The 25,824-nt window shown below is 38.9% G+C and overlaps 1 protein-coding gene across 1 annotated transcript in view; it reads right to left on the reverse strand.

Annotated features, from left to right (window-relative positions):
- Positions 1 to 25,824, reverse strand: part of LOC150085164 (huntingtin-interacting protein 1-like) — a 637,041-nt gene that overhangs the window by 119,765 nt on the left and 491,452 nt on the right. Inside the window, exon 24 of the mRNA XM_090373855.1 lies at positions 18,175 to 18,353. Within this exon, the coding sequence (XP_090229981.1) occupies positions 18,175 to 18,353 (179 nt within the window). The remainder of the gene's footprint in view (positions 1 to 18,174; positions 18,354 to 25,824) is intronic.

Consider the following 25,824-nt stretch of genomic DNA (forward strand, 5'->3'; position numbering starts at 1 on the left):
GGCACAAATGCACAGGCTCAAAATATTGCCTGAAAAAACCAAGCAAATACTTCTAAAAGGCAATTTGGACATAAGCAGATGTTCACAAATCAAAATTAACACAACCACTATAAAAATGGTAAGAGAACTAAAATATCTTGGAGTGGTCTTTGATTCAAAATTAACTTTTTACACCCATTTGATCTACTTGGTGAAGAAAGTGAGAAATTATGCAGGTATGATTGCCAGGATCAGTCGAGCAGACTGGGGACTCAAAAGAAAAACCCTGGCGGTCATATACTGTGCAATGTTCCTACCTGTTATCACCTATGGAACCGGTGCGTGGTTCATCCGCTCGGCCATAGTAAGAAATAGGAATAAATTAGAATCAATACAAAGGACAATACTACTCACTATTACCAGAGCATGTCTCACAGTAAGCACACCTGCACTACAGCTGCTGGCCGGAACTCTGCCACTTTACTTAGAAGTAGCCAAAAGAGGCTTATATTATAGATTTAAAAAGGGCATACCCACAGAATTTCTGGGGATAGCCCTTGACACAGCCAACACCTTCAATGATGAAAGAAAAAGAATAGCCGCAAAGCTCCACAAGCTAGGGCAAACAAAGTGGGAGCAGGAAACCAGAGATCTGGTTACCAAATGGTTTCTGCCATGGGTGTCAAAGGTTAGCCCAAAGCCACCTAAGTGGTATGCCCCTGGACTTTTTACAACATTTATATTGACAAGTTACGGCTCCCTAAAGGCGAAACTAACCTCCTTAGGCCTGACCGATGACCTAAACTGCACCTGTGGTGAAAGTGAAGACTGGGCACACATTCTATATGAATGTATAATATATGACATCCCCAGAACAGAGCTAATAGCACAGACTGATCCCCTTCCCAGGGGAGAAGAACATCTGTTCATCATAGAAGAGCAAAACTATAAAGCTTTTACATCTTTCACACAGAAAGTATTCGAAATGCACAGAGCAATGCAAAGAATGGCAATTCAGCCCCCCCCAGCAATTAAACAATAATCAATAGTAAAATTGCCCAAGTTTCCCACCACGCCCAGACGACTTAAAAACTGTAAGGATAGCAGTATTCTGCACCCTGACAGAAACCTGACATGACAAACCTTCCCAGGACTACCCTGCCATGTGTAGGAACCTGGGGCCCCATGCCAAATAAGTAACCACATAGGGGAGAGAGATGTACAGGCAGCCAGGGGAGCAGATTAGCTGAAAAATATCAGTAGGCTAGTAGCAAAGGGATGCAATGTAGAATGAATGAATGAATGAGAATGAATAGGCTGGAAACTGAGTGAACTAGGAATTATGGTAAAAGGGAATAAATGGCAGTTTTGGTGAAAGAAAGAGTGACCTAGCATGACGGAAAGAGAGAGTGAATGGGAATGAGTGGAAGAGCAAATGTAATTGGCCGAAAGAATACAAAGTTAAAAATAACTTACATTACTTCATATATACTGTACCAACAAACATTTACTAACCACATCAACACTATCACTGCATTCTCACCTGACCTGTTAAAAAAAAAAAAAAAAAAAAAACTTGCGGCTAGGCCTGCACCACAACTGAAGAATAACAGTAAGTTGAGGTGTCCAGAGAGTGCAGTGCAGAAAGTAAGAGTCGAATAAATGAGATGAGAGTTAGAAGAATGAATAAAAGTGTAAGCGTGTGAGAAAAAGAACACAAACCATAAATGCTACAGTTAAGTACACACTAACCATAGTTTTAATTAGTATTTAAATTTACACTACACATCATTGCATCCCCTCCTGGTGTGTGAGAAAAAGATGAATGAGTTGAGTGAAAAAAAAAAAAATATATATATATAAAAAAAACTTGGAAAAAAATTATAAAATAAGAAAAAATTATTTAAAAAAAATAAATAAATAAAAAATAAAATGCAAATAGAGCGAGAATGTAGATTATGAATGAAGTAAATGTGTGTCTCTCCCACCCCCTCGCCTGGTGGGTTCCCCACTGCCAACTAACATATTCCACCCCCGGAGCAGGATGGGCAGCTTAACCTTCATACCAGATTCGACACTCCTTGGACATGACACAGACATTCTGTGGCTTTGCTACCAACGCGCCATTGGCGATCCGAACTGGGTACTCTAACCTGGTTCCCTTTAAAACCCCTTCCCCAGACAGGGGAGGGAGGGGACAGATCTCTGTCTCCTCTCCTCCCAGCCTACCTACCCCACCATACTTCTCCTGGTGGACTCGTCTCCACTGACCTCTTTAGGGATGCCTACTCTATCGTCCCTATACTTCTATCTGTTTTCCCCCCAGTCTTCAGTCTCCCTACCTCTCTCACTAAATCGACCGAGTACACCCTTAACAATGCTGCCAAATTCTAATCAACGTCTAAATTCTACCGGTTTCCTGTAAATCTCTAAGACAACTAACACTATTAGCTTTTATCTAGCGTATAGCCTCACATGTCTGAATTTAATAATATCAAAATTTTGCCCGACCTATTTGGCCTTTAACACATCTCTTTAGCGTTCAACCCCAACCAGCGATTTCCTAACAGCAATCCCATTAAGCACTATCCCACAGAGAATGGCAATTCAGCCCCACACCAATTAGACAATAATCAATAGTAAAATTGCCCAAGTTTCCCACCACGGCCAGACAATGACTTAAAAACTGTTTGGACAGCAGTATTCTGCACCCTGACAGAAACCTGATATAACAAAACTCCCCAGGACTACTACCCTGCCATGTGTTGGAACCTAGGCCCCCACACCAAATAAGTAATCATGCAGGGGAGGGAGATGTACAGGCAGCCAGGGAAGCAAATTAACTGAAAAATATCAGTAAGCTAGTAGCAAGGGGATCAAATGTAGAATGAAAGAAGAATGAATGAATGAAAATGAAAGATAGAATGAATAGGCTGGGCACTGAGTGAACTAGGAATTATGGTAAAAGGGAATAAATGGCAGTTTTGGTGAAAGAAAGAGTAACCTAGCATGAGGGAAAAGAGAGAGTGAATGGGAATGAGTGGAAGAGCAAATGTAATTGGCTGAAAGAATACAAAGTTAAAAATAACTTACAGTACTTTACATATACTGTACTAACGAACATTTACTAACCACATCAACACTATCACTGCATTCTCTCCTGGCTTACAAAAAAAAAAAAAAAAAAAAAAAATATATATATATATATAAAAAAAAAAGAAAAAAAAAGAAATGCAAGTAGAGTGAGAATGCAGATTGTGAATGAAATAAATGTGTGTCTCTCCCACCCCCCTCGCCTGGTGGGTTCCCCACTGCCAGCTAACATATCCCACCCCTGGAGCGGGATGGGCAGCTTGACCTTCACATCAGATTCAACACTGCTTGGACATGACACTGACAAAGATATTCTCCGGCGTTGCTGCCAACACGCCATTGGTGATCTGAACTGGGTACTCTAACCTGGTTCCCTTTAAAACCCCATTCCCAGGCAAGGGGGACGGATCTCTGTCTCCTATCCTCTCTGCCTACCCCATACTTCGCCTGGTGAGGCTCGTCTCCACTGACCTCTTTAGGGATGCCTACTCTGTCATCCCTATTCTTCTATCTCTTTTCCCCCCAGTCTTCACTCTCTCACTAAATCGAACAAGGTACACCCTTAAGAATGCTGCCAAATTCTAATCAACGTCTAAATTCCACCGGTTTCGTCTAAATCTCTAAAACAACAAACACTGTTAGCTTTTATCTAGCATATAGCCTCACGTCTAAATTTAATAACATTAAAATTTTGCCCAATCTATTAGGCCTTTAACACATCTCTTTAGTGTTCAACCCCAACCAGCGATTTCCAAACAGCAATCCCATTAAGCACTAATGTCAAATACGTAAATTTTTTTATTTATTTATTATTATTTTTTTAAGGTCGTAGCCACTGAAATCCCAGGAAACTAGGTGGCACGAGCTGCTAGAGCAATTTGTTGTGATACTGGATACACCCGGCTAGCCACCATGTGGCAGGGTATGGGCAACGTTAGGCCCCCACTAAGCGCCTGGTGGCCAATAAGCCGGTCAAACAATGGGCACAACATATCACACTGCACAGACACGGCCCACACACTTTCAAGTCTCTGGCTTAACAGTGTACTGTCCTCGATACAGCGAAACACACGTGGAGTTGGGAGAAATCCCAGGTGCCGTTTGACACGAATGTACCTTACACCTTGTCACTGTAGTACCACAGAGTTGATAAATTGCTCTGGGGTTGCTGTTTTCCATATGTAGTACTTTACATTTGTCAATGTTTTAACTTCATTTGCCACCTCACAGCCCATCTGCTCAACCTTTCCAGATCCTGTTGCAGCAGCATAGCATCAGTAGTGTCCTTAACAACCCTGCCGACCTTTGTATCGTCTGCAAACTTGGACATTAAGTTTGATATACCATCATCAATATTATTTATAAATACAGAAAACAATAATGGACCCAACACTGAACCCTGAGGGACTCCACTAATAACATTAGTTACCACTCTGTTTTCTCTCCCACAACCACCCCTTTATCCATAGCAGCAATTTGCCTCCAATGCCACACTGCTCCAATTTGTGCAGCAGTCTTCCATGTGCAGCAGTTTCAAAAGCCTTTCTAAGATCTTTATATAATATCAAAGTTATTCGCTGCATCTAGATCTTTTATGACTGCATCATAGTATCCAATCAGATTGGTCAGGCAAGACTTCCCCTTAACAAAACCATGCTGTGTCCGAGCTATAACTGAAGTCTTGTCTAGATGATCCTGCAGTGCTTCTTTAACCAGTGCCTCCATTAATTTTCCTGGAACAGAAGTTAAACTCACAGGTCTATAATTACTTGTGTCAGCCTTTGATCCTCCTTTGTTAATTGGGGTCACATTTGCACATCTCCAGTCTATGGGTACCTCCCCTGAGTCCAAGGAAGCTCTCATAATTATGGCTAAGTGTTTGCTTACTTCCTTTGCTGCCTCCTTTAATATAACTGGATAGATCCCATCCACCCCAGGTGCTTTTCTTGTGTTTATCTTCAACAATTTCTCCTCCACTTTACTCTCAGTTATTACAAGATTCTCTAGCTTATTGCCAGAGTTAAATACACCTCTGGCATTCCCCTTGCTGAATAATTCCTCATGTGTGAATGTCGATGCAAAATATTCATTTAGTTTGTTAGCTACCTGAGCAGGATCACCGACAGTTGAACCATCGATGTCAAGTGGACCAATCTGATTCATCCCCTTCCTTCTAGAGTTTACATAAGTAAAGAACTCTTTGCTGTTTTTCTTTGCAACCCTTGCCAAAGATTTCTCGTAATCTGCCTTCGCCTGCCTAACCTCCTTTGTAACTTGGTTACAGATCGACATATCTATCATAGGCTTCTGAGTCACGTGTTAATTTATATGTATCCTATGCATTTTTCTTCTCTGCCATATGTCTCATTAGTTCATCTGACATCCATTTAGGCCTAAAAATTGAACAATATTTCTTAGTTGATATGTAAAGCCTAGTAGCTTCCAAGATAAGTTCTTTGAATGCTTCCCATTTTGAATTTGCTGTTGGTAACATCATCAGTTGGTCCCACTGTATAGAATTTAAATACTGTCTAAGACCATCGTAGTCACCTTTACGAAAGCAATAACCCTTCCCTTTACCACTGATGGATGGTAGTTACCTCTTTGAGTAAATCCCACTTCAGCACACTGTGATCACCGCCACCTAGTGCTTCCTTTATCTGCTGATTCTTAATGCATGAAGAATCACTACTGATAATCAAATCAAGAGTATTACTCCCGAACATGCTGATGTAGAAAACAATCATCCAATAAATCCACAAAAGCCTTGATAGTGTGTGAGTGACCAACCCACAAATTCCAGAAAATATCTGAGAAATTAAAATTCCCCATTGTAAGACTCTCTGATTTACTGGCCCACTCTATTTCCCTGTACAGTTTCTTATTATACTCATCAGAGTCATTAGGCCTATAGCACACTCCTACTCTCAATTTTGATCTCCCAATGCTTATGTCACACCAAACTGACTCTACACTGCAATGTTCAGCGATGTTGACTGGCTTCACTTCGTTGGATTTTATGTGTTTCTTAACTAATAGCATAACCCCTCCTCCCTTCCTATCCTTTCTGTAGACGTTGTACTCCTCAAATTCCAGTTCTGTGTGTGTTATGGAGGTTTATCGGCACATAAGCTGCTGTGGCTATAATGCGCCTATTCACATGAAAAAGTTAAAAACATAATTTAGGCGTAACAACTTGGTTGCATTTACAGAGATATTTAAAATTTATCATAAAGTCCAATTATTTTCAGATAAGAGAAAAACTCGATGTTTGCATCATCTCCAATAATATGTTGTAATGTCATTGGTTCTCGTAGATTTCTCAGGAACACAGGACGGATGTTCTGTCCTGTTGATATTGAGGGCAGTCAATATGTTTGACTGTCAAATTTTCTGAACAGTATGGAAATTGAGGAGGATTTTCGCCTCTGAGCAGATGGAGGTGGGTCAAATATGTGTGTCCAATACGTGCCCGTGCAAGAACCACTTCTTCTCTACGCACTGGTTTGGTGCTAGAGCGCCAATGCTTTGGATCCTGTTTCAACTGGTAGAGTTTATTATTCTTGTGTGTGCCATAGCTCTTTCCACTGCGCGAAACATGCTGTTTGTATGATGTGACAGTAGTCAGAGGCTGGAACCGGAATGGATGTTAAATCAAAGGTTGACGGATTTTTAGCATTTTCATCAGCAAGTTCATTACCCTTTATGCCTGAATGTGCTGGGATCCAGCAAAAGGTCACTGATTGATGACGTTCTTCAATTTGTAATAGAAGTTTTCCGATTTGATTTAACATAGGATGAGCCTTGTAGGAGGAGTTTTGCATTGCGGTTATTGAGCTGAGAGAGTCTGTGTATACAACATATTTTATAGATGAGTAGAGATTCGGGTTGTCTAAAGCTAATTTTATTGCATGACGTTCTGCGGAGAAGCTGCTATACTCAGGTGGAAGGGCAGCCGAGATGATAGTAGAGGGAAATACTGCCGCCGCTCCAACGGCTGAATGTGATTTGGAGCCATCAGTATATATGGGCAAAAAATCAGCGTATTTCTGAATATGATTTGCATGGAGTTGTTTCACGCTGAGTGTTGGTAGACGGTTCTTTCCCCACTTGTCAAGATAAGTATCGAAATATAATTGAGGAGGGCGAATCCATGGCGGTTGGGAGTAATTCATTAAATGTTTCCTGTTGAAAATTTGAACGTTCGAACTCTGCGTTAATTCAATAAGGCGTAAGCCTGCCGGTCTTATTTTACTGGGTTTATTTCTATAGAGGTTTTGCAGTGGTGGATTAAAGAAGTGTGGCTGAATAGGATGATGATAGCAATTTTGTATTCGGGCTGCATACTTAAAAGAAGCAGCGTTTTTCTGCGTAGGTAAAGGGGGGGGTTCATCAGCTTCAATGTACAAACTATGAGTTGTTGTTATTTGTTTTTTAGGAGCAGTTGCAACTAAGGCCATATTGCTCCGGGATATGCGGTGGCCATTCCTTGACCTTTCCGCATCCTCCGTATTTGGTGGTGACGGGCTCGAACCCCGGTTTAACCAAGAAGCGTCTGCTACGCACTGCTGCTCCTTCCCACCTGGCTACGGAGGCGCCTGCACAAACTATGAGTAGGAGATGTCCTGAAAGCACCAAGTGCAATCCGTAATGCGCTATGCTGTATAGGATCCAGCCATCGTAGTGTACTCTTACGGGCGGAATCATAAAGTGGAGCACCATAATCCAATCGGGATCTGATCAATGCTCTATATAAAAGCAACAGAGATGTAAGGTCTGCTCCCCAAGACAAGGCAGATAAAGCTCTTAATATGTTCAGCTTTTTTAGGCAGGATATACGGAGAGATTTAATGTGCTCAAGGAAATTTAGTTTCCTGTCAAGGATTAATCCCAAGAATCTGATGTTGTTAGTCACTGGAACGGTAAAGTTTTGCATCTGAAGTTCGGGGTCTGTATGCATTTTCCGTTGATTGCAAAAGTGTATTGCAACAGTTTTCTGCTGTGATAGACGATAGCCATTTAACTCTGCCCACCTTTGGACTTTATTCAAAGATATCTGCAGCTGTTGTTCAATGGATCTCATATTCTGAGAATGGCAAGAAATAGAGAGATCATCGACATAAAGGTAGGTCTCAACAGTATTTGGAAGTTCTTTTGTGATGGAATCGATTCTAAGGGCAAAAAGGGTTACACTCAGTACAGACCCTTGTGGCACTCCTTCTTCCTGCAAAAATGACATAGAAAGCGAGTTGCAGTATCGAACTTGGAACGAACGAGTTCTGAGAAAGTTCCTGATGAATATAGGCAGGTTGCCTCGTAGACCTAGAGCATGGAGGTCACTGAGGATGCCACGATGCCAGGTAGTATCAAATGCCTTCTCTATGTCTATGGAAACCATAACAAGATGTTCATTTTTTACAAAGGCATTACGAATTGCAAACTCTGCTTTGATCATGAGATCTAATCAGGACCTGTTCTTTCGAAAGCCATGCTGATTATTGCTAATTAGTTGTTGCGTTTCGATGATGTAAGTAATTTACCGATTTCAAGTAATTTACCGAGGCAACTTGATAGAGAAATAGGTCTATAACTGTTAGGACTGGTAGGATCTTTACCGGGTTTCAAAAAGGCAAGAACTGTGGCATGATGCCAAGAGCTGGGATAAATGTTTTCCATTAATATCCGGTTATAGTAGACCAGCAGTATTTGTAAATTTCTGTCACCAAGGTTTTGTAACATAATGTAAGATATTCCATCTGGTCCAGCAGCACTGTTGCGTGTTGTTTTAATGACCTGTAGAAGTTCATGATATTGAAGAGGCTGGTTATATGGAAAGAAAACTGATGTTCGAAAGTTGATGGCTCGTTCTTCAGTCGTGGTCTTTATTTTCTGAAAAACCAGAGAATAATTTGATGTCGCAGAAACTTCGGCAAAGGTTTTGGCCAAGGCATTTGCAATGTCTTCAGGAGCAGATAGTTCTTGCCCATTCCATGAAAGAATTGGTGAAGGGGTGGTTGGAAATTTTCCAGAAATCTGCCTGATTTTCTTCCATATTAACCTGGAGTTAGTGTTTCTGTTTATGGTAGAAGCAAACCGAATCCAAGAATTTTTCTTGGCTTCTCTTTGAATTCGACGTGCTTTTGCTCTTAATTTCTTGTAGTTGATAAGATTAGCTGTGGTTGGGGATCTACGAAATAAATTCCACGATTTATTTTTTAACTTCTTAGCTATTGTGCATTCTTGATTCCACCAATAGTTAAGGTGCTGTCGGGATTGGGGATTCGACAATGGAATTGAACATTTAGCTGCAGATAGGTGTGAAGTGATATAATCTGTGGCTTCATCTATCGACTGTGTTCGTATATATTGCTCATCCAGGGTGACAACTGATTGAAATTTGACCCAGTTGGCTTGAGAGAACTTCCATTTCCTGGAGGGTTTGACTGATGGTGGCTGTGCAGTGAGCAGATCACAAATAATCGGAAAATGATCGCTGTTTAAGGGGTAATCTAAAACAGACCATTCTATGATTGGAAATAGAATCGGGGAACATATTGATAGATCAATTGCAGAAGTTTGTCCAGTTGGTAATTGTATGTGAGTGGGTGCACCAGTATTAAGAACAGTAAGGTTTTGCTTGTCTAGAAAAGTTTCAATTAGGCGGCCATGTGTATCTAATTTTGTTGATCCCCATAAGGGATGGTGGCTACTGAAATCACCCAACAGACAGACAGGGGGTGGTAATTGCATTAGCAGGTTTTCCAGATCTTGGTAAGAGAAGGTATGACTTGGTGGGAGATAGACTGATGCTAGTGTTAACGCAATCTGGGTTATCAAACGTACGGCAACAACTTCAATATCAGTTTGCAAAACAATTTGTTTGGTTGGGATCTTTGAGCTGACGAAGATGGCCACGCCTCCACGGGCAGCATTTGAAGTATTACGATCTTGTCGATAGATAGCATAGTTCTTTATGTTGGTGGAAATTTGAGGAGTTAGATAGTTTTCCGGTAGACAGAAACCAGCTGGAGAGTAGTGGTTAATTAAGACTTGAATATCATTAAGGTTGCTATGAAGTCCTCTACAATTCCATTGTAGAATATAAGGCATTACTGGTGTTTAGTAGAAGAAGCTGTATCTAACTGTTTTATTAATGTGGCTGGCTTGTGACATTCAGGCTTTGGTTTGTCTTTTTTGGAGAAGAATGGTCGACCGGTGTCCATTTCTTCTTCCGCAAGAATTTCTAAGATAGGTTCTTCTTGTCTAGATGAGTCAAGTGTATCAATAGATGTTTCTTGGATATTCTTTTTTAAATGTGAGCTCCGATTATTCGATGTAGAAGCAATCACTGGGGGAGGAGAAGGAGATGTTGCTGGTACTGTAAGTGCAGTATTATTTGCTTAGTTCAACTGCTTAGGGATATTGGACTGTTGCTGGGAGAGAACAGCCCAAGCCCAGTCAGAGATTGAAGTGTTTGAAGAGATTGTAACATCAGTTTGGGTGCCCACTGATTGATACTTTTGCGCAATACTGGCGTATGTACGCTTAGTCATACTGGGAGCAATTACTTTCCGTGCTTCTTGAAAACTTACTTTATTTTCAATTCTTATATTTAACGATTTGCTTTTCAGTTTTCCATCTGTCACATGTTCTTGAGTAGGCCGGATGGTTTCCTTTACAGTTGGAGCAAGTCATTTCTTTTGCCAAGCAGTCACTTTGGGTGTGGTCAGCACACCCGCAATTAGGACAAATCTGGTTTCCTCTGCACGCCGTTTGAGAGTGGCCATACTTCTGGCACTTAAAACATCTCAATGGGTTAGGAATATATGGTCTAGTGCAGCAGAGTAGGTAGCCTGCTTTTATCAATGGTGGTAGATTTGGCGTGTTAAAAGTTAGAATAATATTCCTTGTAGGTGTGAGTATATTTTCTCTTTTCACCATAATTCTTTTCACAGCATTGACATTTTGATCTTGAAGCTCTTGTGTTATCTCCTCCTCTGTGACATTCAATAGATCCCAGCTGGATATAACACCCTTAGATGTATTTAGGGTAGCATGGGGAGAAACCTTTACTGGAATTCCAGCAAAGCTTGTAAGTTTTAGCAGTTTCTCTGAATGTCTACTGTTCACTGTTTCCAATAGAAGGTCGCCTGATTGTAATCTCTTGACTGTCTTAGGAGATCCTGCCAAACTTTCCAGGTGTTTCTGGATAAGGAACGGAGAGAGCTTATTGAGAGGCTGATCTGCAAGAGAGTGCATTATAAGAAATGCAGGACAATTTGTCGCTGAGGAAGTGGTTTTCAACCTCTTGGGTTGCGACGTGTTATGGTCAGTGTCTAACTCTGGCCGAGAACTTGTCGGCTCTAGAGGCAGAAATGTATTTTGGTCCATGCTTGCTCCTTTTGGCCCTTGGCAGATTAGCTTTTCTGCCAAGATTTCCGGCTTGATTTGATTTGATTGATTTGATTTGGTAGTTGTTGGCGCATCGGCTTCTGTGGCCATATTGCACCTCCCAAGGTTTTTGCAGTACTTTGATCCAAGCCCGAGGCGGGAATCGAACCCGCGACCTTTGGGTTGCCGGACAGGTACTTTACCCACTCGGCTAGCCCGTCGGCAGAGTTTTCCAGCCCTGCCACGGGGAGGCAGGAGCAGTGCCCGGTGGGACCAAGCGTAAAGTAGTAAGTGTTAGTAAAAGAAATATGAGAAATAAAGAAAGGTAACTTTTCTTTCTTGCTCTGTACAAGTACTTTTGTAACAGTAGCTGATATTAAATAAATAAATTTCTTAAGGGCAGGAACTTAATATAACTTTAAATCGCTTTTGGATAATTACACTTGAAGCACAGAGAAAACGCTCGATCACAATCGCTTGGCACCCGGGGCCAAATTCCAGTTCTGCATTCCTTATATCTGTGTGACACCAGTCTTTGATATCCCAACAATATCCGCCTTTGATGCTTTGAGCAATACCTCAAATTCATTTATTTACCAAACTTCTAGCATTGGTGTACACGCAAATATAGTAGTAGTAGTAGTGGCATGTGATGCAAGAAAGCAAGTGTATGAACTTATGCAGCATCAGCCAAAAAAAAAAAAAAAAAAAAAAAATCACACATCACACCATTGCCTCCAAATGCCTGTAGAGTTCCTCCTTAAATTTATTCAACCTATCAACTTCCACAACGACAGATGGAAGTTTGTTTCAGCAATTAACCACCTGCTGGCTAAAGGCAAATTTCCGCACATTTATTCTACATCTGTCTTTTCTTAATTTGAATTTATGCCCCCTTAGGTTCGTAATCTGAACAAGTGGAAAGATCCCATCAGAATTCAGCGTGCTCAACCCATTCAAGGCCTTATATACCTCAATCAGATCACCGCGCAGGTGATCTGATTGAGGTATATAAGCTTATTCTTAGCTACCCTAACACAACCCATGTGTTTACTTGTACCACAATGATTCCCAGTATTCTCTGAAATATCCTGCATCTTGTTTTCCAGGCTTCTGCTCATTTCAATAGAAGCAGTGCAAGAATCACTTTCACCTCTGCCCGTGGCTACTGTTAGTCTATTAGTCCTTGTATCCCCCACAAGCTAGCAGGTTTCCGACCCACCTAACACTGCCTCAATAACTTTTATAATATTTTAAAAAAATGAAAAATATAGTGTTATCTCAATAGGCAGCAGCAGATCCAACATATGATTCTGCCTTCGAGCCATCAGTGAAGACAGGCAAGAAGTCAGAGTATTCAGCTCAGTGGACAGCATAGTGGATGTCAGGACATGTTCTTTGAAAGCGGAACTTACAATACCTCAGTCGATTTGGATTGTATATATTCATACTGTGCAGCTGTTGAATGTGAGGATGAGAAGTTGAGTAGAAATGAGATTCCTGTCCTTGCAACATCAATATCCACTTGACAGCTGTCACAGAGGGGCAGATGATGGAGTGGTGGGCTTAACCTAGTTTTCAACAGAGTGTTTGCATGATGGTATTTGAGCATGCCAGGGTGGAAGTAGTTGCCTTGGTGACTGGGCAACAATATCTACCATGATATTAAGCTCTCTGAGCAGCTTTTTGACATAAATACCAAAAGGAGCGGTTTAACTCAGATTTTACAGATTTTTCTATCATGGCAAAAATAGATGTGGGGTTGTGTGGCATAGCTTGAAAATTGGTATGGTTACCCACAAGAATAGCAACTCCTCCATGGGTAGGTCTATCCCCAGCTCTGTCTTTGTGACTAATTGAATAGTTATGCAAGTAATGTCCACATTTGCCTTTAAATACATCTCCTGTGAATAAAAGCGGGTTGGTTCATGCTTATGCAGGAGCTTAAAATAGTGATGTCATCACTATTTTAATGGAATCCACGACATTTCCATCGTAAGAATTTAAATGCGGCCATTATTTAAATTTGCTGTTTCTGTCGGTCAGCTTCCAAATTGTCAAAGACTTGTTTTTCTTGGATTTATCTTTTTTTGACGAAGTATGGACACTATCCTGTACACATTTTTTCCTCCATATAAAGTTCCAACACTGAGTCTTCAGTTGCCTTCTTCTCTACATTAATTTCTTCTTGTGGTGAGACAAGAACAGTTTGACTGCTTTCCTTCTTAATCACTTTTTTTTTTGGAGATAGTAGTGTAGAAAGTATGGATATAAGCATGGCAGCTTATTTGCTCTTTTGTGTTAGTTTCAGTGAACTCAGTAAATGGTTGGCATGAGGTAAATGATTCCAAGTGTAGTATGGTCATCTCTGTTTGCGTTCTAGTGGCACACTTCCCTTAAATTTTCTGGGCATATGACAACTTGCTGCTATTTATGGGTTTCATGCATTTTATGGCCCTCTTAGATGTTCAGCTCTGTTTTCAATTTTTGGATTTCTTTATTTTTTCCTTCTGCCACAGGAATGCTTGACAATGTGTAGGGCTCTCTCCTTGGCAAATTGTACAAACTGGCTTTGAAACTGAACTTTTCTTGCTCTCATGGTCAATGGCACACATTGAGCACAGGCAGGGTTGCCAGGACTTTGAAAGTGGCTGTACTACTGGAACTCTAATATTAGCTCCCAATTAGAGTTTGAGGCTCAACAAAGCTCTCATCATATACTCCCTCCTTTCATGACTGGGCAGAATTGCAGACACTTTCGCATTCAACCTTAACTTGCAACTTTCTTTCAAAATTGACCTGTTCTTGTTGAGTAAATCTGCAGATCTCTTACTCTTAATTGTCATTAGTTCCAACGTGTACAACAATATCAACTTTTGTGCCCTTAAAAGATGATATCTGCTCTACAACGTCATCATTTGCCCCTGGCAGACATACTCTGCTCCTGTTCCACCTATCCTTCTTGCATAGTATATTCCCCATCTCCCTGACAATAGAGTCACCAACAATAACTAGTTCCTTTGCTTACATTCTGCCGTGGAGATTGCATCTGTGTTGCCTGATTGCACAGGAGTCAGCTCTGTCATTGAGCTGGGCAGCCTAGAGCTTGATGGACACTCATATTAATTTCTTCGAGGGCATTTACTCTACACCTCAAGCTCTCATAGATGCCCATCAGAATGCTGAGTTGGTGCCTAATTTCTTGAGACTAGGCATCTAGCACACACAAAGACATCCTCCTTGGCTAGATCATGTCCTGTTTTAGAAAGTTCAGCAAACATTTCATATTTCATACATCTTTTGAGTCTGTAATGCATTTAAGAATTTCCCCCTTTGTTTCTTCCCAGAATTACAGCACTCTCGCTAGTCTGTGATCTTTGCTTCGCAGCTCTAGTCTGGGTCGTGATTTCTATTTAAATACAGTTTAATTAACAATGGAATTTAATAAGATTAATAAATATTTTTGATTAATTGATAATACTATACTAAGCTAACAGATTCCTAATAGACTGCTTCGTATTACATTATCTAGTTTTACGTTACACCTTACGCTATCAGTTCGAGATATATACGTTGCACTATTTCTTATCGATTACAATATGGCAGCTAGTTCAATAATATTGGCACCAACACCAAGAGTCGTAACTTCCAAAAATTACTAGTTAAATTCAAAATAAGAAGCTAACGAATGCTACTAAACCTATTTAATATACAGGTCTGGAGGCCTCATTTTAAGAAGGATGTAGAGCTGTTGGAATGAGTACAGAGAAGGGCCACAAGATTAGTGAATGGAACAAAGGGTTTGCTCTTATGAAGAAAGGCTTCAGTTTTGCAAATTACAGTTGTCTGAAGACCAGGCATCTGCGAGGTGATCTGATTGAGCCTTGAATGGTTTGAGCACGCTCAATGCTGATGGGATTCTTCCTCTGTTTCAGAATAATCACCTGAGAGGGCATAAATTCAAATTGAGGAAAGACAGTTGTAGGATAGGTTTGCCTTTATCCAGCGGGTGGTTTGATTGATGGAACAAACTTCCATCTGTCGTTGTAGAAGTTGATAGCTTAAACAGATTCAAGGCAGAACAAGACAAACATTTAGAGTGAGTGGATGGGTGAAATGAGAAGGGTGTGTGGGTTTTTCTTTTGGTGACGTTATATAAGCTTGCTTTCTTGCATCACGTGCCCTTGCTAATGCTAAATGCTAATATCTTTGTAAAACACAATGTAGTATGTTAATTAACTAAGAATATGGTAAAACTATCTAAATACTTATCCCTTTACAGAAGCCAAAAATCCACCGACTGTTCTCTTCTGCGACTAGAGCGCCCTCTTGATTTTATGTTGCATATTGTAAGAACTTTATAGTTATAAAGTATTTACAACATGTAAAGTGTTTGTAGGGATATAGTTCATGCACCATGGCCCACATGATGTCATTGTAAGCATAATCAATGAGAATTGCACTGTCTATACTTTTCCTGTTCATGCAGTGAATTCAGGTGCAGTCAAACATCCCAGAGAATCACATGATGAACTTTGTAAGAACTGTGCATTTCTTGTATCAAAAAATATTGAGACTGGTAGTGCCAGAATAACATGGGCAGAATATCTAAGTTACTGACTCGTTATTTCCTTCCCTTCTAGGTGGTATAAAAAAAAGTGTATACGTGTTGTTGCCTTTTGTTAGTAAATTTGTGAAGTCTGTTTGGTTGAGATAACAGTGGAAAATATATGTTTTCTCCTGAAAATAAACATTTTTTACCCCAATCACTTGTAGTTTTTAAAATTCTTTAAAATTTTTAATTTTAGCTTTTTGTGTGGGTGGTGCCAAGAAAATGGATTATTTATTCCCTAAAAGTCCAGACAACAAAGTGCAAAGAGACTGTTAAATTAAATGAAATGACAGAAAGTTTCTGTCATTAAAAAGATTTAAAATATATTTATGGGAGCAGTAAAGCTTTATATGTTTTTGACTGTGTATATTTTTCCTTTAAATTATTTTTCTAGTAATTGTATAATTAATTTTAGTAAAAGTAACTTTTAATTGCTTGATGATGTGGGTAATTTGATATGCCTTTTGAGAGAGATCATGTAGTATCTTAAGCTGTAATTACCTTTCCTGAAATTAAAACTCCTTTCATTAAAAACTGTGACTGCACTTAACTTCTTATTCAGCAAGTTGACAGCACAGCAACTCTGGAAAGGCTTCCTGTGTTGTCAACTCGATGATACTATTCCAATCATGGGCAGGTCTAGAATATTCTTTTCCTCTTCCTAATAATTTTCCATAACATGCTGATATAGATATAACCCACTGCTTTAGATTGTTTTTATTTGTTCTGGAACATCATGTGATTCTACAGGATGGTTCTTATCTTAATATATTCTACTATAGATATCCTTACTATGAGTACTATAGAGATCCAAAATAGCAAGATAAAAAATATCTGGAATTTGGATGTACAAATCTTGCATGTATGGTGCAAATGCTGCACCAGCCAAAAAGTTACCCTGAGAGAGAGAGAGAGAGAGAGAGAGAGAGAGAGAGAGAGAGAGAGAGAGAGAGAGAGAGAGAGACGTAGAAGGGAATTACCAAGAAAGAAGGATGATGATATCCAGCTTAGGATCCTGGGTATGCCAAGCCCAAACTCACCGGATGTGAGCCCCTGGGATACCTTATTGCCTATTCTGAAATTTTTATTCCCTTGTGGTAATAAACTTAAACAGAAATACAGGATGTCGAAACAGTCTGGAATCAATGGTAAAAGCATGTTTTTCTTTACAGGTGAAAAATGGCATTAACACTAGATGAAACGGTGGGGATAGTCCTTAGTAGTCATCAGGGATGGAACAAAGAGGGAAGTGTCGGACGAGTTTAAATGCTAGACATCCTGAAGGAATTCAATAATGCACAGCTCAGTTGGGAAACTGGTGAAGAAATTTAAAGAGACTGGAACTGTTGCTGAGAAGTCTCAATGTGGTCGCCCTCTGTAAGTGAAGACACTGGAATTGGAGTGCCAGCCCACAGAAATCCGTCAGACAAACTTGTGCTGAAATCAGAATGACCAAGAGGCACGGTGCATGACATTTTGAAAAAAGAAAAGTTTCATCCGTACAAACTGTAGTAGTTGTTGTTGTGGAGGTTTCATGGTGCATACGCTACTTTGGCTATAATGCATCTATTGTTAATTATAAAAGAGAAAGTTTCTAAAAGTCTTTAATCAGAAAAGATTAAAAATTCCTGTTGTACAGACTGAAGTGTAAATCCCATTGGTTTCAGACTTTTCGGACACCCTGTAAATATAATATTTATTATATTATATTTATTTTTTTTATTATATAAAAGTTGATTATTCATATAAAAAAGCAGTGATTATTCTTATAAATAAAAGTGGAAAATTAGGACAAAAAAAATGAATTGAGAATGGCCATTAACAAACACAAATCAGAAGAACATACATTAACACTATACCATGAACTAATATATCATTCTGATTTTTTAAGTTAACAAAATGATGAGAAGACAAGAATAGTAAAAGCATTGTTGTTTTAGAAAAAAAATCTAGCCGTTAGACTCATATATAGAACAAATATTTTCCTCAGAACCAGTTAAAATGCAATAAAATTGACAAATATTTCAAAAGCAACTACAGTACTTAAGAAATTATCGTATATTATGCAAAATTATCAATATCATAAATTCAATACATACTGCTATTCTCTCTGCAGCTTCTTCAATAGCCTTATCCATTTGTCCCAGTTCGTCCTCTACTAAATCACCTAATTTCTGTGACTGATCAGCAGACATATTAGGAACCAAAGCTTCACCAAAGCAAGCTACTTTTTCTATTAACTGGGCGACATTAATCAACTGGGTGTTAACTATATCTTCTGATGGTGGTAGTGGGGAGGGGGAAGAGAAAATAACAATATACCTTTCTGAAAACTGCACAAATATCATTAATAATACTTTTATCAAAACTCTTTTCTTAAAATTGAAAATATATATTACATAATGTAATAAATTTTATATAATACAGTCCATTCCGGTTAATTGGGACACATCGGGACTAGTGCATTTTGGCCCGATTAAGCAGCTGCCCCAATAATCCTCAAGTTTCACATAAATAGTTAAAAATACAACATACCCCCCATTTACAATTGGTTCACTGTACAAATTAAATCACGTTACAACGAACTCAACATAGTAAAGTACCGTTCACTATACGATGTGCAGTAAGCGGTCATTGTGATCACGTTTGTGAATTGAATTTTAATTCTATTGAACAGCAATTCTAATTAGCAAAAATAGGAGGAATATTATCCACAGGCTATAAAAGCAAAGATATATTAAGCACAAATTTACCCTTTATTACCTTACCAATTAAAAAATTAAATGATACATGAAAATCGGAATAATTAATATGTACTGTAATATGTACATACAAACTAGTTGACATTTCTGTTCACTGACATTTGTGGGTGGGGGTTAAAATTTAAAACAGTAAAAAGATAAGCAATCAATAACAAAGAACACCGCACACACAAATTGCAAGTAACACGATACGCGCAAGTGAGAACGGAGTAACAAATTACGAAGCTTTAAAAATAGGAATGAAGAGAAGATTATGAAAATTATTTTTTTATATGATTGAAGATTTCATGGAAGTGTAAACACATTTTACCATAACCCACAGAATTCCAGCTGTCGGTATTATCGCAAATTCAGTAAGATCGAGTTTACTATCAGTTTATGACAGATTTCACTAACACAAAAGCCCAATAAACAGGTGACTGCTAATTGTTTTTATTGTTTTATGGTTGTGACCTCCAGAAATCCGACCGAACTACGTGGTACGGTCGGAGACAATCGTAGGGTAATCTCCAGTGCTGTGGTCTCCTGCCCCGATTAAACGGCATTTTGTCCCAATTAAGCGAAGTAAACCCTGGCTATTTTCTCGATTGGTTTCTGTTTTTTAAGATTTGCCCCAAATAAACGGCTGCCCCGATTAGCCGGTGGCCCAAATAACCGGAATCCATTGCATATATAAAAAATGGGTAATTCAAAATTTTGCACTCTAATATTTTGGTTCATGAAATCATCATTAAACATATATCCAAAACAGTTAAAATGCTAGAAATCTTCACTTTTCAGAACTGAATCACACAAAATTACAGAAAGGATAGACACAACACAATCAGAGGTGGGGGAGGTTATGCTTTTAGTTAAGAAGCATATAAAATTTAAAGCAATGCATCCATTTGAAATGGGTGGTGAGTGTAATGTTGAGGCAGTATGGTGTGACATAAGCCTCGAGAAAGCAAAAATTAGAGTAGGAGTGTGTTATAGGTCTAATGAACTCTGATGAGTACAATAATCAACTGTACAGAGAAATACAGTGCGCCAGTATATCAGAATATCTTATAATGGAAGATTTTAACTATCTAAATATACTGGAAATTGTGGGTTGGTCACTCACACACTGGCAACACTTTTGTAGATTTATTTGGATGACTGTTTTCTACAGCAGCATGTTAGAGAGGCAACAAGAGAGAGAGACTAGCATACTGACCTGATTATTCATGTAATAAGAATCTGGAGACAAAAGAACCACTAGATGGCAGTGATCAGAGTGTACTGATTTGGGATTTATTTAAAGATGTAATTACCATCAATGGTAAAGGTAAGGGTTTCTGATTTCATAAAGGTGACTACAGTGGTCCCAGACAGTCTTTAAATTGCATACAGTGGAAGAATTGATGATGTTACCATCAGCAAATTCTACATGGGAAGCATTCAAAGAAATAATTTTGAATGCTACTAGGCTTTTCATACCTACTAAGAAATATTTTCCAAGGCCTAAAGGAATGTCAGATGACTTGATTAGACTGCTGGCAGAGAAGAAAAATGCATGGAATGCACACAAATTATCAGGCGCCCCAAAAACCTACGGTAGAATAAACTGCTCTGCAATCAAGTCACAAAGGAGATTAGGCAAGTGAAGGCAGATTACAAAACCTCTTTTGTGAAGGGTGCAAATAAAAAAAATAGCAAAGGCTACTTTATTTATATAAACACTAGAAGGAAGGGGAAGAATCACAGTCCACTTAATATCGATGGTTTGACTGTTTATGAACCTGCTCAGCTTACTGAAAAACCGATTAAGTATTCTACATCTACATTCACACAAGGAATTCTTTAGGGAAGGGGATGCCAGTAGTTTATCAAACTCTAACAGAGATCTAAATGACTTTGTAAGTGGAAAGGAAAGTGGAAGAGAAACTACTAAAGTAAAATGTAAGGCACCTGAGGGATCTATTCCAATTATATTAAAAGAGGAAGCAAAGAAGTAAGCAAACCCTTAGCATCCTTGAAATCAGTGGAAGACCCCGTGGACTAGAGATTATTAAAAGAGGAAGCAAAGAAGTAAGCAAACAATTAGCCACAATTATGAGAGCATCCTTGAAATCAGTGGAAGACTCCACGGACTAGAGATTATTATTATTATTATTATTATCATCCTTATAGAACAAGAAAGCCTGAGGTTTATGCTGCACCAGCCAAAACAAAAATTTCTGAGTTACCCTGAGAGAGAGAGAGAGAAAAAAAACAGTCAGAAGTAGAAGGGAATCACCAAGTAATAGAAGAATGATGATATCCAGCTCAGGATCCTAGGTGTGCTACTAGATGTGAGCCCCTGGGGTATGTCAATGTATCCCGAATTTACAAATGGGGGGGGGGGGAGATCAAATAGTAACCCGAGTAATTAGAGACCTGTCAGGACTACTTCTTTTCCAAGGAAAATAATGGACTTAAGTTAAAGAAGTAATGCACAATCATCTAGACAGGCAGTGCAGTTATACTTTAGCCACAGCAAGGGTTTATCATGGGGCAATCTTGTCTGAAAATTTGACTGGTTATTAATATGCAGTAACAAAGGAAATAGACGAAAAAAATAATTTTGATATTACAGTGGATTCCAGTTATATGGGCCACCCATTAATCGGGGCAGCCATTTATTTGGGGCAAATCTTAAAAAACAGAAACCAATCAAGAAAATAGCCAGGGTTTACTTCGCTTAATTGGGCAACATGCCGTTTAATCGGGGCAGGAGGCCGCAGCACATAGTACAGTCGGATTTCTGGAGATCACAACCATAAAACAATAAAAAAAAATTAGCAGTCACCTGTTTATTGGGCTTTTCTGTTAGTGCAATCTGTCATAAACGGATAGTGAACTCGACCTTATTGAATTTGCGATAATACTGACAGTTGGAATTCTGTGGGTTATTATGGTGAAATGTGTTTACACTTCCACGAAATCTTCAAACATATAAAAAAAATTAATTTTCAGAATCTTCTCTCCATGTCTATTTTTAAATAGGAATGAAGAGAGAGAACTGCCAGTGAGAACGGAGTAACTTGTTACTCCTCACTGGCGCTTATCGTGTTACTTGCAATTTGTGTGTGCTGTGTTCTTTGTTATTGATTGCTTATCTTTTTACTGTTTTAAATATTAACCCCTACCCACAAATTTCAGTGAACAGAAATGTTCACTGACATTAACTCATTAGTATGTACTTATTACACTGACATTAACTAGTTAGTATATACATATTACAGTACATATTAATTATTCCGATTATCACGTATATTCTTACGATTTTCATGTATCGTTTAATTTTTTAATTGGTAAGGTAATAAAGGGTAAATTTGTGCTTAATATACTTTACTTTTATTGCCCGTGGATAATATTCTTAATATTCCTCCTATTTTCGCTAAAGAATCACTGTTTAATAGAATTAAAATTCAATTCAAAAATGTGATCACAATGACCGGCGCTTACTACACATTGTATAGTGAACGGTACTTTACTATGGTGAAACTATGGTCCATTGCATTTTTAACTATTTACGTGAAACTTCGGATAATTGGGGCAGCCGCTTAATCGGGCCAAACTGCATTAGTCCAGATGTGCCCCAAATAATCAGAATTAACTGTATATAATTGGATTTCAGAAACACTTTTGATACTGTTGAACATAATAGACTGCTATACAAATTAGAGTGAGCAGTGTGGCATCAAGGATTTTGCTGCTATTGATAAAAGGATGGTTGAATAGAAGACGACAGAGGGTTGTCATGAATGGACTCTGCTGCTCCTCATAGACCAATGTTATCAATGGATTTGATTTGATTGATTTGGTAGTTGTTGGCGCATCAGCTTCTGTGGCCATATTGCACCTCCCAAGGTTTTTGCAGTACTTTGATCCAAGCCCGAGGCGGGAATCGAACCCGCGACCTTTGGGTTGCCGGGCAGGTACTTTACCCACTCGGGTTATCAATGGAATCCCTCAAGGTTTGGCTCTGGACCCACTGATGTTTTCTGTATTTATTAATGATATCAATTTAGATATATCACGTTCAATGTCTAAATTGCAGATGATAAGAAGGTTGGCAGTGTGGTTAATTCCAATTACAGTATGCTACTGCAACAAGATCTAGGAAATTAAGCTGTTGTGCTGAGAAATGGCAGTTGAGGTTTAACACTGACATATGTAAATGTATAGGTAGCAGTAATCCCAGATTAACGTACCAAGTTTGTGGTACTACACATAGGGTAGTGGAAAATGAAAAGAACTGAACTATATCTGACTGAAATAGTTACTTGGGGGCAACTATTTTAGATATAAAGTTCTCTGAGGTGCACAGACAGGCTGCCAGAACAGCATATGAGATTTTATCAATGATATTCAGGTATTTTGATAGCAGGGATAAGGAGATTATTCCAATATATACGGCAGTGGTCAGGCCACATCTTGAGTACTACATAGAGGTCTCAATGCTTAATTTTAGGAAGGATGTAGAACTGCTGGAGCAGGTACAGAGAAGTGTAATGATATTGCTGATGAGAACAAAGGCGTGCTCATACGAAGAACTATTTCAAGTTCTGCAAATTTCAGCATCTGGAGACTAGGCACCCATGAGGTGATCTGATTGAGTGTTAAAGGCTTTGAATGGAATGAGGAAGATCAATGCTGATGGGATTCTTCCTCTTGCTCAGACTTTGCACATGAGGGGCATAAATTCAAACTGAGTAAAGATGGTTGCAGAACAGATGTGTGGAAGTTTGCCTTTAACCAATGGGTGGTTGATTGCTGGAACAATCACTTCTGTCTGATGCTGCAGAAATGGATAGCTTGAATAAATTCAAGGAAAAACTAGACAAACTGTTAGAGGAGATGGATAGGCAAAATGGAATTTTTTTTTTTTTTTTTTTTTGTGATGTTATTGTTGTTATTTGGTTTTTAGGAGCATTAGCAACTAAGGCCATATTGCTCAGGGATATGCGGTGGTCATTCTCTGACCTTTCCGCATCCTCCATATTTGGTGGTGACGGGCTCGAACCCAGGTCTAATCAAGAAGCGTGTGCTACGCACTGCTGCTCCTTCCCACCTGGCTACGGAGGCGCCTTTTGTGATGTGATGCTGTATAAGCTTCTTTCTAGCAAAGATAATCTAAGATGTTTTCTGAGCCTCCTGTTTAACATTGGTGGTATCAGTTTTTGCTTTCTTATAGGCAATAAGATTGATAATGGCAGGGTATTTTCAAAATTTATTTTGTTTTTTAAGGGTTTTTGTTTGTTTGTTTTAGAGTTTTATGGCGCATTAGATTTTTTTTTTAAGGGTTGATATTTCTTCCGCTTTCAGAATCTGACTATTTATATATATTATACAACTTTTGTAGTTGAGTGGGCCATTTGTCTAAAATAGCATTTTGGTGAGTGAATCTATTCCAATCAGCACTTCTAAATCTCCAAATCATTTTTTTTTTATATTTGTATATCTATTTGAGTCTCTAACAAGACTAAGGCGCATTTAGGGCTAAAGCCTCAAGCTGCGAACAAATTTAGACTATGTATATAAAGTGCTTAGCATCATAATACACAGCCATTTCTGAATAAACAGAAAATTTTTAAGGTGGCATCGTTTTAGGTTATATCTCATATTGTGAATACCTTCACAACGAGTTGCCATGATATTGCACTACTTCGAATAAGTAACGCTTCACCTAAGGAGAAGACTAATGTTACTTATTCTCAGATAGGTACCACCACCCAGACAGCACTGTTTCAGGGCTATTTGGCCCTTCTTCAGTGAGTGGGTAGGTACCCAAGTGATGCAATGATGGCAAAAACAGTTATGAAGTATAACTCCACAATATGAGAGATGCCTGATGGTGTATGATGTATTTAGACTAAGGCGCATTTAGGGCTAAAGCCTCAAGCTGCGAACAAATTTAGACTATGTATATAAAGTGCTTAGCATCATAATACACAGCCATTTCTGAATAAACAGAAAATTTTTAAGGTGGCATCGTTTTAGGTTATATCTCATATTGTGAATACCTTCACAACGAGTTGCCATGATATTGCACTACTTCGAATAAGTAACGCTTCACCTAAGGAGAAGACTAATGTTACTTATTCTCAGATAGGTACCACCACCCAGACAGCACTGTTTCAGGGCTATTTGGCCCTTCTTCAGTGAGTGGGTAGGTACCCAAGTGATGCAATGATGGCAAAAACAGTTATGAAGTATAACTCCACAATATGAGAGATGCCTGATGGTGTATGATGTATTTAGACTAAGGCGCATTTAGGGCTAAAGCCTCAAGCTGCGAACAAATTTGGACTATGTATATAAAGTGCTTAGCATCATAATACACAGCCATTTCTGAATAAACAGAAAATTTTTAAGGTGGCATCGTTTTAGGTTATATCTCATATTGTGAATACCTTCACAACGAGTTGCCATGATATTGCACTACTTCGAATAAGTAACGCTTCACCTACCTAAGGAGAAGACTAATGTTACTTATTCTCAGATAGGTACCACCACCCAGACAGCACTGTTTCAGGGCTATTTGGCCCTTCTTCAGTGAGTGGGTAGGTACCCAAGTGATGCAATGATGGCAAAAACAGTTATGAAGTATAACTCCACAATATGAGAGATGCCTGATGGTGTATGATGTATTTAGACTAAGGCGCATTTAGGGCTAAAGCCTCAAGCTGCGAACAAATTTAGACTATGTATATAAAGTGCTTAGCATCATAATACACAGCCATTTCTGAATAAACAGAAAATTTTTAAGGTGGCATCGTTTTAGGTTACGATGCCACCTTAAAAATTTTCTGTTTATTCAGAAATGGCTGTGTATTATGATGCTAAGCACTTTATATACATAGTCTAAATTTGTTCGCAGCTTGAGGCTTTAGCCCTAAATGCGCCTTAGTCTAAATACATCATACACCATCAGGCATCTCTCATATTGTGGAGTTATACTTCATAACTGTTTTTGCC

Source organism: Mastigoproctus giganteus, chromosome 5 (assembly GCF_048544385.1).
Source record: "Mastigoproctus giganteus isolate SK-2022 chromosome 5, ASM4854438v1, whole genome shotgun sequence".
Lineage (NCBI taxonomy): Eukaryota > Metazoa > Arthropoda > Arachnida > Uropygi > Thelyphonidae > Mastigoproctus > Mastigoproctus giganteus.